The 18744-nt window shown below is 37.5% G+C and overlaps 1 protein-coding gene across 12 annotated transcripts in view; it reads right to left on the reverse strand.

Annotated features, from left to right (window-relative positions):
* mef2aa (myocyte enhancer factor 2aa) overlaps positions 1-18744 on the reverse strand; it is a 93798-nt gene that overhangs the window by 38015 nt on the left and 37039 nt on the right. For all 12 annotated transcript variants that reach the window (XM_059506418.1, XM_059506419.1, XM_059506420.1 and 9 more), the window contains one exon: positions 6501-6704. In XM_059506418.1, coding sequence (XP_059362401.1) covers positions 6501-6704 — 204 coding nt within the window. The remainder of the gene's footprint in view (positions 1-6500; positions 6705-18744) is intronic.

An 18744-nucleotide genomic window follows, 5' to 3' on the forward strand; every position in this document is an offset into this window, starting at 1 on the left:
GTAAATGTTAAGCCGCAAAAGTTGTTTGAAATATGAATCCGTGTTCTTCGCGTCTCTGTGTGAATTAATGAATGGCAGAGACGTGCGGGTTTGTTTACTACATAGACTGAAGCGCATGACGCTTGCATTAATTTCAGCATCTGAGCTTCAGAGTTCTCTCTCCATCAAGCGATCTGAACTTTTCAGTTCATCTCAATGGACGCACAGCGCACCTGATGCTCTGTAAACTCTTTGTGAAGGAGCACGACTCGCCGTCGCTTTACTGATAGCGCTGTTTCTCACACATGCAAAGAGAGAGAGAGCGAGAGTCTTGCCACGCTGAATAGAACAAGCAGAAGACATACCGGTTTCTCCGGTAGTGGGCGGAGCTAGTGCGCAAATGACAATTTCATTGGCTGGCGCTGATCTCTTACCGTCCCTTTTTTGATTTCAGCAAATCATTTTGACCGAACGCAGACAACGTGATTAATATTCATGAACCCAGCAGCTCATCAATTCATAGTGCATTGTATATACATTGGTATGATAGTAGAATTAGTATTAGTATTGTCTTTTAATAATAATTAATATGATCTATTACTATTTTTTTACAGAAACCCTCAATGACCAAAAATATCTTAAGCATCACCACCAGTCTTAAGTTCAGTTAAAATGACAAATATGCATTCATTAGGCCTAAAAGTTAATTTTTACATAAAGGCATTGTTCTAGAAATATTACTATTATTTAGTAAAATGTATGTGATACTGCTACTACTGTTGAAAAAAATTATAATACTTTATTTTTTAAAGAAATAAATCACAATATTTCTTCCATGTTTTAATTTTAATAGCAAATCCCCTTTATTTACCAAAAATAAAATGTGTTTAAATTTCATAAATTAAAAGACAAATTAAATTTGGGTGAAACTTGTTTACTGTTTTTCATAATTATATAACTTGTAGAAAAAACTTTAAACACAGTTGTAAATAAGTATAAAGAATGGCATTGGTTTTATTTTTAGTGCTAAAAAGTTATTTTTATTTTTAATTAGCATATTTTTGTGTTTTGCTTTGGTACCGAAATTGGTACAGAGAACCGTGGATTTTCACTGGTATTGGTACCGAATACTGAAATTTTGGTACCGTGACAACACTAATTGTTAATGTTATCATTTTAGTGATTATGCCAACAGAAAGTCATTTTATTGGCTGTTTGTTGATTTTTTTTTTTATATAAAACTTGAAGTGATTTATGTGTTGGTACCTTTTGAACATCTCCAGCACATTTTAATAATACCATGACAATACTGATAACCGTGATCATTTTGGTCACTATAATCGTGATTTAAAAAAATTACAACGTTACATCCATACTAAAGACCGCATTTTAAGTATCATAAAATGATTGCTTTTAACAATTTTAAGTGAGAATTAGATGACCAAAAATTTAAATGCTCATGCACAATTTAGGATTCAATATTAAAAAACTCGAGCCCAACGGAAAGTGGTTTCCACTTTTTTTTAGTAAACTGAAGAATCCAAATGATCTTCTGTGCTAACAGCATGTCTCAGATTGCGTCGATAGAGCTTAACTTGTTTTGAACCCAGAACATTCCTTTACCTTTTTTTCTATTAGAAAAAGAAACAAATTGAATATGGCTTAAAAATCATCAATATCCTAACTTATGCTTTCACAAAAGGTCAGAGAACTTTGAGTGTCTTCGAAAAGTGAAATGTGTTGGGCTGTGCTTTTATCCACAATCTCTAGACTAAGGTCCATCATACATGAAAAGTCCTTTCAACTCCACTTCCTTTCACATTTTCCAAGCAATGCAAAAGGTGAGAACAAGGACAAAGTGTACTAGTGGAGATGCAATACTGTGGAACACCAGTGGTCCTTAAAGACCCCCGCGAGCCACTGAATGGACATGCTGTAACCTCTGAGGAAACGCTCCATCAATCCTGCGCTACTACTCAGTAAATAAAAGGGCTTGCTTCAGACCCACAGCCTTTGAAAAGGGAGACACAGATGGGATCGCGGCCACTTTTAATCAGACAGAGAAGTGGACAGGATCCACAAAGGGAGATTTCACGCAACGCTTCTCCTGTTGCCTGGAGCGTTATTGAAGTTGAACCATGGTGAGGCAGACACGCGCACACACCAAAAACACACATGCACACACTTCTTTTTGCTCAGGCGTGGTGATCTCGGTCTAGCGCTCCGGTACCGACTGCGGTCCAGACTTGATGACAAAGTCCATAGCCCTGAGCCTGGTCGTCACACTGTGCCCCACTCACACATCCATCTGTGGAAAGCAATACATCTGTTCCTCTGACCACACAAGGCCAGGCCTTTTGCTGCAGATGGTGGTGGCAAGTAGGGATGTGACTTTTGATTTGGCTTCTCACATGGAACAGGAATTTATGCTGGTCAATGAAAAAGCAACAAAGTATGCATTTGTTTTACAGGGTGGAAAAAGGACAAATAAGTAAAAAAAAAATGTGATTGTTTGTGTGGCATTTATCACTTTAACACAATCTTTTTATTTAGATAAGTGCCACCATGTGAAACACATTTCACCAGAAGAAAGGGAAACAGGAAATGGAAATGAGAGGTTTATAGAATGGTGTATCGATTCTTTAAATAATTGTTTAACTCTTCGCCTTTTTATGAGAAGCTTTTGCATAGCAAAAACAAAAAAAAGTAAAGCTTCAAATAACACTGGATCTGTTAAAAGGCAGTTTCTATAAAGCTGGACAAACAGTCAGAAAGTTATTTCAGAATCAATACAAGGACAAAATGGATGAAATGACAATGCATAAAATGACACCTGTAAGACTGAAAGCACCACTATTTAGTCAAAACAGTCTAAACAAAGTCTTGATTCTCTAGAAGAATCTACAGAACCACCTTTTATAGCCTGTAAAATTAGGGATGTACCCCTATACAAAAGAATAATGATAAAGGAATAATGAGGATTATGTCTCAAACCGTTCGTCGAGTGAGAACAATAACATCATTAACGGGGCAGTTTGCTGAGCCAGACATGAGGCAACAGCATGCAGGAGAGCTTACAGAGACCCATAAAAAAATGTATTAGCCTTTTATTACCCTTCTCTAAAAACACACATGACATGGTCTTACAAAATAAATAAAATGCAGAGTTTTAGAAATTATGTCCCCAGATTTGAAATGAAGCATGAGTAGAATTGTAGTTTTAGCTTCATCATGTTGATGTGGTAAATGCTTTTAGAAACACAATTGTTTATACATTTAAATAAATAAATATATATATTTTTTATTTTTGGAATGTCATTTGTGTCTCCATGCCAAAAATGGGTGTGATAGAGAAGGGGTTAAAATTCAGGCTAATACTGATATTGAAGTCAATATTTTTTATTTTATTTTATGGCTAATAACTAATTATTGTAGCATTTAAAATGATTAAACTGTCTGAACATTATGTACACGGTATGCATGATCTATATATAATTTAAAAAATTTGCTATTGACAGTTTTAAAGGGATTTTTCACCCAAAAAAGGAAAATTCTATCATTAATTACGTTCCAACCCCGTAAGAAAAATTAAGATATTTTTGATGCATTCTGAGAGCTCTCTGACTAGCTCTCATAGGCTGTTTGTGATCATTAGATACCCTCCAAAATGGTGCTAGGGTGGCGCGGAAGAAATAAATTGTTGAATAAAGTAGTTATTTATTTATTTTATTTTTTTGCATACAAAAAGTATTCTCATAGCTTCGTAAAATTATGGTTGAACCCCTGATGTCTGATTAATTATTTTACCGATCACCTTTCTACGTTTCTGGACGTTGATCGTGCTAATTACATTGTTGTATATGGAAGGGTCAGAGAGCTCCCATAATGTATCAAAAATATCTTAATTTGTGTTCAGAAGATGAATGGAGGTCTTACAGGTTTGGAATGATATGAGGCTGAGTAATTAATGACAGAATTTTTATTTTCGGGTGAACTATCTCTTTAAGACATCATTAGTTTTAATTTAAAGCAAAAATAATATAATAATAAAAAATAATAATAAAAACACAAAATATATCCGATCACTAGAGTAACAACGTTTTCAGTTTTCAGTGTAGCCTGATTTCAAATAAAGCAGCAACCTTAACAAATCAGTTTTGATAAATCTGTTTTAAAATGAAAAGTTTTGACTAATTTACCCCAACTGAACTAAACAGGAGCAGAAATTGAGTACCTATATTGCAAAAAGCATTGTCTAGATGGCCACAGAGTGGTCTGACTTTTCTTAAAAGGGCTTTTGGTTACTTCCTCCATGTACATGCTGTTTGATTAATAATATCACTATATGGTATCCTCTTTCAGAATGCAACACTGTACAATATGAGAATACAGGCCTGTGTTTTTATGGATAAAATCAATATTGCTGGATACTGATATCCTTTGGCTATATCAGTTTACTTTATAACTCCTGCACAGATCTTTACATGTGCCTCGATGGAGTCATTCTGCCTTCAACCAGAATCAAAGTCAACAGAAATTCTGATGGAAGTCCAAGGCTGATATCTCCGCTCCTGGTTTCTCCAGCACTAGCCAGGCAGGAAAAGAGAGTGGAGGCTTCACTAGTTTATTTCTGCCCTGCTTATTTACGACTGAATCAAGGCCACAGAAAGAGAGCTGGCTGTGGGCGATCTCTACAGCTATGAGTAGATGCTGGCCCACTGAGCAGGGACAAGGCTGCTTTGTTGGGGTCCTTCATACAATGGGTCAGGCTCCTCCACAGCGGCCGGAGGGCCAACGTGGGAAAAGCAGCATCTTGCAACCAGCCTGCATTCCACATCACTAAGCATCAGAAAGAAATCTGCTGACGCCTGATTTTGTGCATGTACATGTCTCTGCATGTGTTTGTTATTGTCATACAAGACACTTACAGGATTTAACTAACCCTTTTTCACTTTAAAAAGACATTGAGAGGCAATCCACAACAGCAAAGAGGCTCTTTAGTGCTGTACGAGGATGTTTTGCAACATTGAACATTGCGATTTCCCATTCTTTAAAATCACAGAGGGAAAGACATGAAGCCACTGAGAGGGGGCACAGCATTCTCTTTAAAAGCTGTTGTAAAGAGGTAAAGCTGACATGGGGTGGCTGTTACATAAGGGAAGAGTGTGGCCATTCATTTTTAATGCAGGTGAGGGCCCTCTCTGTGCAGTGAAGAGAGCAGATGGGCTGCTGATGGAGAGCTCAGGCCTCATGGATGGCTCTGTGCATTCTTCTGCAGCGCTGCCATGCAGGCAATTCACCAGCAGTGTCATCAGCATGAATAAAAGATAACTCGGCTGACTTCTTTTATACAGTTTCAGATTTTTTTTTTTTAAGTAAAAGATTTTAAAGGGGTACTTCACTCAAAAATCTCAGCCTCATGTCGTTCTTGTATGAATTTCTTTCTTCTGTATGTATACTTGATAAAACCATTAAAAAAAATCTTCTGTCCATATTTTGGGGACATTTTTTTATTTCTATTTAGTAAGGGATTGAGCAATGAACGAATAAAAAATTATGTCTAAAATGACATCAGAGAGAGGTTTTGAATGCGTTCTTGTTCTTTGCTCACTGATTGTCTTGACCTATAAAACTGGAACGCTGCTTTGACGAATGAGGACAGTGCGTGCATGGCAAATCCTGCTTCCTGTGCACTGAACACTACAGTAGTATGGTTTTGGTTTGCACAGCATTCATATGGCCAGCTGGGATGGCTTTATGATGAGCAAACAATTTTACGAATTGTATAAACTGACATTTTTACACACTCATTAATTGAAGCAAACATGAATGGTGGACAAAAAAAGGATGTTCTGTGCCATGTGCCCAGTTACATGATCTATACCCCTTTGTCAGTTGCGGTGCTTAAGTACGACTGGACTTATCAGCGGCTGCAGACGTCCTGAACCCTATCTAAGCACGAATGAGAAGGAAGCTGTTATATGCTGTCCAGAAATCAGTTTGTCCCCTATGGCACTATGGGACATACGTGCTGAACATTTGTGCATAGATAATTTCTGAACTTCAACCTAAAACTGACTGCTGAACTAGATATTAATAAAAGGCTAAATATTTTGAGGCAATTACAGTCTCATATTTTGATACAAAGAGTCAAACTGTGAAACAAATAGATTGACCCCAAAAAGTATTTGGACTTTGCACATTATATAAAAAAATATCACACCATGCGATTAACTTATGTCATACTTTAAAAAACATAATAAAATAAAATCATATTGGGTCAAAAGTAAAGCAAAAATCATAAAAGACGTAAAAATATCCAAATATATTTGAAGGGATCTCTCGGTTTGATGTTGTGTTACCTAATTCAATAAGTCAAACATTTTAAAATATCAATGTCCAAAACTGTCCAATTACTTTTTGTGGCCATAGTACAACTGAAATTGCACTACAGTAAATGGAAAAATCATGAAATCATTAAAGATGGTTTGTTTCAGGAATGAGAAGTAGGCCACACTCACCTCTACAATGTCAGAGTTGGTTCTGCTCTCGTGGGGTTCGTTGTATTCTGTGTACTTAAGTAGGACTTTGTCCATGTCAGTGCTGGCATACTGAAAGAGTTTGTTAGAGCTGTTGAATATGATCAGAGCAATCTCACAGTCACACAAAACGCTGAGCTCATAAGCTTTCTTCATCAAACCAAACTTCCGTTTTGTGAAGGTAACCTGTGAAAAAACAGAGAAAATAAGAATGCTCAGTAAAATGTTAACACATATACACCCCAATATTTGCATTCTTATTAGTATATAGAAAGTTATCTCTAGAGAATACAGAGGAAAATACCATACTGTTGTAGTTAATTATCCCGACAATTAATAACAATAAAAAAGGAAATCTCATTAACGTTCCATGTTCACAACAAGTTATACTTAAATTAAAATTATTTTCTATGTTTTGCCACAAATGCTGTCAGTAGAAACAGCATTTGTGGCAAAACATAGAAAATAATTTAAATTAAAACAAATAATAATAAAACATACAATTCAGGAACTTGCAATCCAAACATTATAATACTATATTATGTATTACTATACATGTTCTTGTCATCTGGAATGTAACAAAGCTTAAATAAAAAATAAATAAATAAATAAAGGTAATACGTATGTTATGGTCTATAAATTATTTATTTGCCAAGTGACAGTAATATTCTATAAATCTGTGCCAGTTTGAATTGCCAGCAAAAATTGCCAATCGTCAATACTGTTGCACATTCTCACTGGTTTGTTGGAATGTGGTGATTTCACGCACAAGAAAAGCTGTCCATGATTTGTTCACAAGTGGAAAAATGCGCTGTTGCTACTAGATCTCAATCATTAAAAATCATATTGTACTTGATGCATAACTAACATGACTAAATCATATGAAAAAAAAATCACTTTTTTTTCCTGAATCAAGTTCACTCAAAATATGGCTTCTTAGATTTTTGGCCTAGACTAAGCATGCTGAAGGTAAACATGTATTTTTTGGCAACATGCTTGACCAAACTAATTAAAGTGAAAATATTAATATTAAATTAAAGAGGAATATATTTGCAGGGATGCGTAGCACTACTTGGTTAAAGAAGTCACACCTTATTTATTCAGTAGGAATGTAACGGTGCGCAAAAATCATGGTTCGGTACGTACCTCGGTTTTAAAGACACGGTTCGGTTCATTTTCGGTACAGTAAGGGAAAGGAATGCAAAGATTAAACTGCAGGTTGTTTATTACTATACACTTCTTTTTTTAATACTTTTTAATAAAATATATATATAAAATAAAAAAAGAATAAGAAATAAAATACTGCTGCAAAGTTCTCCACTAAATAAAATACTCTCAGTCTCAAACCAATATCATATAATAAAATATAATGAAAAATATAAATAAATAACTATGATTACAGTGCAGCATTACCAATCCCAGCTTGTAGGCCTGCTTCACCAGAACCGAGCCGTGCCTGCTGCTGTAGGTGACGGAGACCACCGACAGACCAGGCTCTTGTCTTCATGACAACAATATCTATACTTCATGTTGAGCATAAATATAAAGCCTACTGATAAAGGACACTGTCAACAGTATTGGCGGCAAAATAGACTATGTTTGACAGGTGATCGATAATTATTAATTTATTTTTTAAATTACATTTTTATCTGAATTTATGTCAACCTATAGACTTTCAAACATCAAAGTGTCATGAATTAATATGTATTTGTGTACAAAATGACATATAAACATATTTTCCTATTCTATTTTGTCTGGAAACGCTTCCAACAGCGTGAAAAATAGGCGTCGGTTCTATTTCTAGCATGCACACGTTTTCCGCGCGGCTCGAGCCACGCCTGAGATGCGCGTCTCATGCAGGCAGTCTGCAAGCTCTAACCTGTTAACATGGGAGCTGAATTAAAAACGGACAAGCCACGCAGCTGAGACGCTTGCGCCACGCATCCAGTGTGTCGCCGTCCTTAGAATCAGCTGCAGGGCGGGATTTGCTCTGAACGCTGAGACTCCCGCCACTTAATATGTTCGTTTGGAAACACGAAAATGTACTTATGTACCGCGCACAAAATATTGCATTCCGTCATTCGGTACACACGTGCACCATACCGAAAGCCCTGTACCGAAACGGTCCTATACGAATAAACGTACTGTTACACCCCTATTATTCAGTAATAGTGTTAAAAAGGGACGAATCAAAGTCATTGTTTGATAGGAACTGAGGACATCCCTTTAATAGAAAGCTAACAACTACTGAAAATATAACTTTAAATCACAGATCAAAATAATTGTGGTGGAGACCCTTACAATGGTTTTGGACTGTCTTTCGGGATCTGATAAAGTCTAATTGTTTTAGTGGTCTCCATCTATCCTGGGCCATGTTACTGTGAGATAATGAGTCAAGCAGACAGCAGAGCTGCCACACTGATGTCATGGCAGGTCAGATAGAAGGTCAGCGTGAGGAACGCAACAGAGGCTCCACAGCCTGTGCAATCAGCCCATTAGGGAGACAGCGGGCTCCATCAGTCCTGCCTGCATCCTCTGACAGCCTCTTCCTGCAGGGCCATCGCTGAAACATGAGCCGGCTTATATGATTCTGCAGGTCGCACATACACGCCCATAACTATCTGACTTTTCTAGAGATGACCAGTCATTATGCACCAAGCTATACAGTGAGCCAAGCCAAGCATGTGTCCTATTATCCATTAGAAGTTCATTCAGGATCCTTCAAAAGCCTGAAAATGAATTATACATTTGCTCAGCTCTCATGTTTAACAAGTGTTGAACAGCGGAGATAGCAGCAGATTTACTTTCATAATACGGAAGCGTCAGAACGACATCATGGATGAGCATATGAACACTCAAGATGAGCAGGATGTGTCGTGCACATGGCAAAACTTACAGAGATGCCATGGAAAGCTGTGTCTAGGGCGAAAAGAAGTTGGAGAGCGTGCGCATGCAAGGGAGAGGGGGAGAGAGAGAGAGAGCTGTATGATTACTTCCGCCAATTTCACTGACCTACAAAGCAGAGCTGAGCAGATGAGCTGGCTTTGTTCGACTTTAATTGGTCACAGCTTGCAGAAACCTTAATTCAAATGGTACAATACAATATAATCCAATGAGCACCACACTATCTCTGAATCCATACTGTTTTCGGTCCAACTGTAAAGGTGGAGTGTTACATGTTCTGCATTACAGGTAATTACAATGCTTAATTGTGTTTTCAGAAGAACAAAACATTTGAGAACTTGATTTAACCAATTAATGCATAAAAAGACAGATATATCATGTTATTATGAGGTAATCAAAAAATAACAAGAATTAGAATTAGAACACAGGGTAAAACATATTGTATATAGGCCTACACATATATAACTGTTCAAAAGAAGAAGAAAAATAGTATTTCATTTTTATGCTAAATATAAAATCAGGACTGTGCTAAATACAGCATATACTGTGAAATATTATTGCAATTTACAATAACTGTTTTCTAATTTACAATATTTTAAACTATAGTTTATCTCTGTGATGAATTTTCAACATTCATTACTCCAGTCTTCAAAGTCACATAATTTTTCAGAAATCATTTAAATAACTTAACTTTGAGCTAGAGGACCATTTCTTATCATCAATGTTGAAAACAGTTGAATATAAAAGCTGAATAAATATATGCTGTATAATATTTCTATGGACACTTTGATACATTTTATTCAGGATTATCTGATAAATAGAAAGTTTAAAGAACAGCATTTATTTGAAACATACATATGCAATATGTATGCATGCATATGTATATTTACACATATACTGTATACTGTACAGTATACAAGCATGCCACACTTCACAAGAATGTTGTCGCTGCTTAAAATTCCATCACAGCTACTGTTGGACAAAATCAAATCTGCACAGGGCAAATGTTATGTTGATACACATTCATCCAAATCCATTCAACCTCCAATGACATGAGGCAATGACACACAGCAGCTTTCATTATCAATAAACGGAAAGTGAACGGAGTGTGCTGGCGAAGCAGGACTGTATACCGGAGCAGTCCAGGGAGAACAGTAAGTTAAGCTCAGGCAGACAGCAGTGTGAATTCCCAGAGCCACAGAGAGCTGCTCCCTCCCAACTGTCATTAATACTCCTCTTGCCTCTATTGCAGAGCAAACACAAGGCAAAGCAGCCTCCAAAATCTCTCTGGACAGACCTTTTCCAAGTATATCATGATTAAATGCTCCTTCATACCAAAAATGGCAGATTTAATTGTGCAACTTAATAGTGGAAAAAGAGATGGGAACCATAGTCCGAATAGGTGGCATAGTTCAGGTTGAAGTTGACCTCTGAGGCAGCAGAAGAAAATGTCACCTTTAGTATAGTGTGTGTGGTGACATTGTTCCACTCCATTTCTGTTCAGGGCACTCAGAGTATATGCTTGCTGAGTAATGATTTATTCCAGCTGCAGTGTAGGGCAGTGTCATAAATGTATAGATACACATAAAACATTCACACTCAAACAAGAGCTTTTAACTTCATAACTTATCAAAAAAAGAGCAATTATACTCTTCTCAGCCTTGGGCAGCACAATACACGTCTGTGACTGCAGTAATGACAAACGCAGTTGTCACCTGTATGATAAGTACAGTGTACCAGCCACAGTATAAGAATGCCACAAATAAGCACTCTAGATTCAACCAGGGCTTTTGGGTGAGTCTCCAAACAACACCCCTAGTCTATCGGGTCACTGCTGAGCCAGTGAAAAGCCATAGAGATATCTGAGGTCACTAGGGCTTTTTTCCCACTAGCTTACAGAGAAACACACTCACACAGCAGTTGGGCTAGGGTGTGACTGATTTCAGACTTTTTGTGTTCCAGTTCTACATAACTGTATTATACTCCCCTAGTTATTGTCATATGAGTTAAGGCTGGACGATTAACTGAAATTAATTCATTTGTCTGCAGATTTCACTGAAAGAAACACTCATGGTTTAACATGTGTTTTTTTTTTATTATTACTATGTTATTCTTTTTTCTTAACTATTTTATAATAAAATGTTACACTAGTAACTTTTCTTATTTTGATGAATATATATATTTATATGTTTTAGTTATTTAGACAGCCCTAATATTAGCCATAGATATAAGAATTATCAACTGCTATACTTGGCAATAGCACAAAAACATATTGGTGAGAATATCCATTCCACAAACAGATCTCGGGAGCACTTCAACATAGGGGTGGGGCAATATGACCAAAATCTTATATCACGGTATGACTAATTTTACTAATCTCGATATAGTTATTTATTTCTTTTAAAAAGGTTATGGAATTAAAATCTTTGATATCTTGACAAGTTACAAAAGTGATTTGGTCAAGAGCAGTGAGAGATTTTCTCTCACTGTTGTTTGATTAATATTAATGGCAGACAGGAGGAATATTGGACAGCTTCCCTTTTAAGACCGAAGTCCAGATCCAATATACTGTTGCATATGCATTTTCTTTTTCAGCTGTTTACTCTCTCTTAAGACCTTAATCAATGCGTTTATGAGGATACTTGCAAAGATGGGGATTCTGACACATTTAATTTATGTACTTGTTCAAAGCCAATAAAAAAAAAATTGCGCTCTGTTGTTTGTTTGCCGTTTATGTGTTTCAACAGGATACGAGACAACAGACTTTTTATTTCATCCATCTGATATATATCATCATATCGCACAGCTCAACTTCAACACAGCACCCAAACTAAAGTGTAAGGAAGTGATGCTATGAGTCATGTTTTGTGCTCCAAACTTCTCTTTGTTCCCTCTAACTCGTGGCAGTCTTTGATAAGGTCATTCTATCCCAGCCATCCAGTAATTATATAAGCATTTCTCATCTAATTGTACAGCAGGAATAAAAACGCTGACCTTTTCACAACTTTTTCAGCATATCAGGTAGAGGCTGGGGTACTCATTCTGCTCTGCCATCATCTCTTCCAAGTTTTATCTCTTACTTTTCTCACTATGTCCTCTTTTTGCTGCCAGGACACTGGGCCGACTCGTATACCACTGGGCATTGTGGCTTCTAAGAATTTCAAGATACCAGTGAATCAAAGCAAATGAGGATGTGTTTGAGTAAAAATAAATCCGTGCTCCCATAAAAGAGGAAATCGGCAATATGTGTGGGTGAAAAGTGTTGCAATGCATTTACGCATTTACTTGACCAGAATCTTAAGGAATTCCTTGTTGTGGGTTGTGGTGAAACAAACTAGATCATGAGGAAATGCACCCACGTAGTTGAAGCGTATGCGAATATGTTTACATCTGTATGTGTTTGTTTCACCTCAGAAAAATGTCAGTCAAAGACTCCATCACAGGCTGTCCTTAGGGAGGGGAGTCAACAGGAAAAACAAGCCATGTTGGCCTGTAATGTTCTCTTTTATTGGAAATGATGCCTCTTATATCGAATCGGAGCATGGTACGGGACCAGGGGTGACATATCATTGAAAGCAGCATGTCAGCTTCAATGGTCTTGATAACAAATGGCAGTCTGTCAGTCAAATGGTCTATGAAGTCCAGAGAAAGTCTCTACCATAGCACCAGCTGGCAGAGTGACCCAAGCCCCCTGGCTCCTGCTTCCCAGCAAAGAGCACTCAGGCTTGGGAGACAGGCAGCAGTCCCTCCCTCCTGTCCGGCTGGATCAGCTTTTACAGGATGCAGAGGAAGCCCTGGGTCCACAGTTCACTGCTAGGTTCTGAGCATTCGAGTACCCAAAGGGCAGAGCCAGCCAGCTGGGACTGTGCCAATTGACCTTGTAATTAGACTGATTTCTATGCATTTATATCTCACCCCCATTCACGACATGAACTTCACCTGTGATAATTGGCCTCTTACATTCTGTTCAAAGTCAGCTATCAAAGCAATTAAGGCAAAATAAGCCAGAAAAAAACTGTTTATATTTTCAAAGGTACTTGAATGCAATGTGATTCCATAATCCAGTGAGATGCCTATAAAGACAGAATTGTAAAGCATCGTTCAAGCAAAAGCTATTCCTAAATGTATGGAACCTAATTACGCTGCTGTCTCAAATACATTTGGGGAAAATTTCAAAGCAAAATTGTTTTCATGAAGAAGGCAGACACAGAAAGCGTCTATAACCAGCAAGGTAAAACATATACTGTATACAGTATAATACATACATTTATAATCATAATTAAATGACACATCCAACAGATTTACAATTGATTGATTTAATTGACAGATTTATCAACTAAAATCAATGATGTTATACAAAACGTTTATTATAAATTAATATACTTATTATAAACAAATATATATAATGAATCTATTAATAAATGAATAACCACTCAGAACAGATCTCTTGTTTAGTTTCTTGAATGAATAATGAGGTCAACAGGCTTGACAGGATGAGAAATCATTGATCAGATTATTTCGGATAATTACTAAGATATAACTCTGATATAACTCTTTAGATATAACTAAAGGGAGGTGGGTGGAGTTTTCATTGTTCAGAGCATTTCATTATTGTTGTCATCAAACATGAATTACAGACAGAAAACCACCCACATTATTTCCCCTTACAAACCTACAGCTATACTCTAATGCAGTTTAACCAAAAACAAAACTCCCTTTGCTTCAAATAAACCATTTTAGCTGAAATTACAGCCTATCAATTGAGGATGCCCAATATTGGAAAGGGCACGTTAAGTGAACACCATCTTGTTTTTGTTTTTTTTCTATTGAAACCTTTTTTTTTTCACTCCCAGGTTTCTAAACCATGTTTTCATCATTAAAGAATAATGGTGTTCTCTCGGAACCTTTTAGAGACAGAGAAGAAGAGGAGTCTGATAAAAATGGAAGGATGTGCATCACTTTTTTCGAGCAAAAAATAAATAAATAAATAAAAGGGATGAAAAAAAAGCGCACTCCTGAACATGTGATGTGCGGAAGCAAAAGTAAGCCAAAGCAAGGGCGGGCGACACTCCACCCAGCAGTGAAATCATCAAACTTTTAATGACTTGGGTAATTACCCCTAGTGAGCCTGCTTAATGGCGTACGGCGGACGTCGTTAGGCACAGAGGTCCAAACGCACACACTGACACAAACGCAGCTGTGTGAGAGCATGTCGACTGTATGGAAACAAAGCCAAAAGGTACCTGATGAAATCGCATGTGACAATTTTTCTCTCTCAGCTTAACAAGGAGTTTTCCTGTGCGTGCTTTAGCAGAACTCTTCCCTCGAGTATTTACACTAGTGTTCACGATAATACTTTCCATCCTCTGTGAATCAAAGAGCTGTCACAACACAATCAGAGCTACAATCAAGTAATGCTGTTTCCACACTGACAGGCAGCACTCATTAGGGTCTTTTGAGACCATCACCGTAATTATAAGTTTTCTACTAGGGGAGTAATTCAAAAGCATGTTACTACCGCTATCACATGAGACAGGTGTGTGACATCAGCAGGACAAATAATTACAGGTTTGAAGAGCCTTAGAGGAAATCAGAGCTTATTCCGAGTGGACGAGGGACAGGTGGAGAGCGAGAGGGAGGGGGGATTCAGGATCATTCTGTCCTCCTGCGCTAGTATGGCAGTTGTCCCCCTTACACAGCTTTGCAATTAGCATGTCAGCCTGAGCTGTTCAGTGAAACTCAACAAATCTACTCCTCTTCTTCTTCTCCTTTCACTGTCATTCCTTCGTCTTCCTAAGGCCTAAGAAATTAATAAAGTGTGAGCGCACTGCCGAGTGAAAGCTGAGACGCTCTGTCTTCATTCTCATAAAATAATGCATTCAGTTCTCTTTCTTCCACTGATGGGACTCAATCAATGCTTCAATTGACGTTTGAAGTATATTCAGACTTTTTCCTGGTGAGTTTCCTGGTGAATCAATCGAAGAGCTGGATCCAATGCTCACCAAGATCTTCCAAACCCCTCCAAGGTGAATAAAATTGCAAGATGCCTGTACAATGAACATCCCGTGGCTTGCCTCTGAACCTATTGTTTTGACAGATACTGCAATTGTGGACCTCTCAACCCCTGCTACGCTCTCCTAAATAAATCCTGATAGGTCAACAGGCTTTCCAGAGCCCATCTCATAATGATACAAGACACCCCTGCTGAAGCCCGTGCTGCGTGCAGTACTGCCACTGTATTTAATTAGGCCACTTAAGGCATTCTATCATTCTAATGCAATGAATAAAGATAGCTCCCGGCACAGGCATGCAGATAAGGATTTTAATTGTCTTCTTTCAGTGGGCCCAGTGTGCTAATGGCCATCTCCCCAGGGTGAGGAGAGCACCCTAAAGCGAGCAGAAGACTGGGTTCACACTAGCAAAGGGGGGAGCACTTTGTGCGAATGCACGCAAAAGCTTGAATAAACGGCTTACATCTTTCTCCATTTGTCTTCAAAAAATCTCTGGTGAGCAAGTAAACCACACTCACGGCTGAGCCTGTGCGCCACTGATAACCGTTCTCTCCAGTGAGTGCTGTGAAATTTGGATTCTGATGGACAAGAGTGCTATTAATTACTGTGTGGTGTATTGTCTCTCGTGCTTGGGTTTATATGGCAATAACAATGGAGAAAAGAAAAGGTGTTATTGTGACATGTTGCAAGTTTATGAGCCACAGCAAGTATGAATTTTTAAAGGGGTCAACCAAAAATAATTTACACACCCCCGTGTCCTTCCAAACACGTTTATTCTAGTAACTTACTGTATATAGTCATTTACAGTACTTTACTGTTTACGTAAAAGCAGTAGTGCTACTGTAAATGAAGACAGATTTCTATACATACAATTAAGTTGTAATCATTGCTTTTGTCATTGTGTCCACAACTTGTATTACTCATAAGGCTATATGCATATTGTATTAATGTTATTAAAATGTCATATGATAATGTTTTATAGTTTTTTCCGTCTTGTTCTGCAGATGAAAATCATTCTCATTTCACACACTGGATGTTAATTTTAATAGTAGCATTTTCTCCAATAAAAAACAACAACAACAACAATAATAATAATAATAATAATAATAATAATAAACGGAGCAGAAACAATAGGGTCCTCTCACCATCGGTGCTCAGGCCCTAATAATAGTAATCGACAACTGGTTCCCATACAGGCAAATTAGGCATTTTTTGTTTTATTTTTATGCCAGGTAAAAGAGCACAGGTGTGGTGATATTTAAATAACAATAATAATAATAATAACTTTGCTTAGACCTCACAAATTTTAAATTGTTGTTCACGTGCAAAGCCCGCGCAACAACCTGGCAGAATGTAAACTGATGTTTGTGTGACGTGTCAAGTGCGCACAAAACTGACGTCTCTCAGAGTGGATCGCTATACCTAGATGCCAGCTGCGAGTTTTTCTGAAGTACTTTTTACTTAACTTTACTTTTATAAGTTACTTTTACAACGTAAACCATTACCAATATCAATTAAATATAGCTACATTTATGAAGAAAGTAAATAATACAATCTAATAGGCTATTATTAACAGGACAGTCTGAAGGAACTTTTAGTTTTCCTCAAAAACTGCCGCTTTCATATCCCATTATGTCATACAGTTGACTGACTGCCTTTTCCAGATGGACCCAATGTAGTATTTACACAAACAATGGTTTTCCATATTTTTTACGACCAGTTATGGTATATTTTACTCGTCTTTTAAATGAATGCCATTAAATATGTGTGACGATAGGTTATTTAAACGCACTCTCTCGCAGTCTCTCTCCCCCAGTCCCCCGCAAGCAAGAGCACACTCAATTGATACTGAAATAATGTATTGGCGCAACAGATTTGGCAAACGCTCCAGTGTATATTAGTGCTTATTTGTGTTCACTCTCTGGAGAATGGCAAATTAATCTTACAACGCGTTTTGCAGCGGTGAGCATCAATGTAGCCATTCACAGACATAACGTTAGTTGTCTGGTCTCTTGAACGCAATGACCTATCAAAGGTGTTCAAGTTAGTCAGAATCTGCTCACTGCTCATAACGCCATTTTAATTCAGTGCCGAATTATGCAGGCTCGCGAATCCTCTCATCAACAAAGTCTAGACACGATGTAAGAGGTTTATTGGACCGACAGCCAATTGAATGCTGCAAACTGTCTGGACATTTAAGACCTGTGTTTGTTTTTAGATCCTTTGTCAGGATCAATCCTGAAGAGGGCACAAAGTGCACTGTAAAATTCGGTACAAGCCGAAAGACAGGTGGAACTGTACAGAGAAAAGTTGCAGCCATCAACTCCCGGGTAGCAACATTCCTGCAGAGGCTTACGGAATTTGAATGGAAGACTGCAAATTAGGTAAGTTTCTAATGCAGGGCTGGACCGGGACAAAAATTTGGCCCAGACAGGCCAGCACAATCAGTCAAACACCAAACACCAGTACACAATCTTTGCAGTTCCATTAAATAATTGTCCCTACTGTACTCAGGGTGTCCGTGGATCCTTTAAAAGTCTTAATGTCTTAAATTTGTTAATGAAAAGATAAGGCCTTAATCAGCGTTAAAATGTCTTAAATCCAGGTTTCAAAGGTCTTAAAATGCAACCACAGAGAAGATTAACATTTTATTTGCACTTGTTGTTTTCTGAAATGTTAAATCCATGTCAATGCATTGCATGTTATGACTGCTTAAAGTTACTGATGCATTTGAGCGATAAAGAAATGTGGGTAAATTAGAAAAAAGGCAAAATGCCAAAATGTGTGTAAGTTATTAAAATTGCAATAAACCATGCAAGATATCTGAATTTAGCACTCGCATACTGACAGGCAGCACTTTGTGCACACTCATTCGAAGAGTGAGCACACAGTCTGTCATCACTCGAGCACCCATTTCATTTCTGTGCTTTTACCGATCAAATACACATACGTATGTGTCAAAAAGCATGACTTGACTAGTATTCACGTAAGCCCAGAAATTGAATAGTCCACAATCATGTCTTAAGTGAACGTAAATAATAGGAAAAAAATTGGATGCATGTCAGTAATTATTTTGGATCTGTGCATTCGGTCTTAATGTAAAAGTAGCCTATATACAGTATACTGATGCTGTTTGCCATTGCAATCAAACAACAACAGAAAAAGAGAATCACTCACTGCTCTTGACCCGATAGCTTTACTATCCCCTTAAACCTCTACAAAGCTGAGTAGTAAGTGACAAAGTTGACTTGTTGATTCGACTGGCACTTTTGGGATAATAGGTGGCTGTGGACTACTAAATCTCCATAAGT

The sequence above is a fragment of the Carassius carassius genome, chromosome 23 (genome assembly GCF_963082965.1).
Source record: "Carassius carassius chromosome 23, fCarCar2.1, whole genome shotgun sequence".
In the NCBI taxonomy this organism is placed as follows: Eukaryota; Metazoa; Chordata; class Actinopteri; order Cypriniformes; family Cyprinidae; genus Carassius; species Carassius carassius.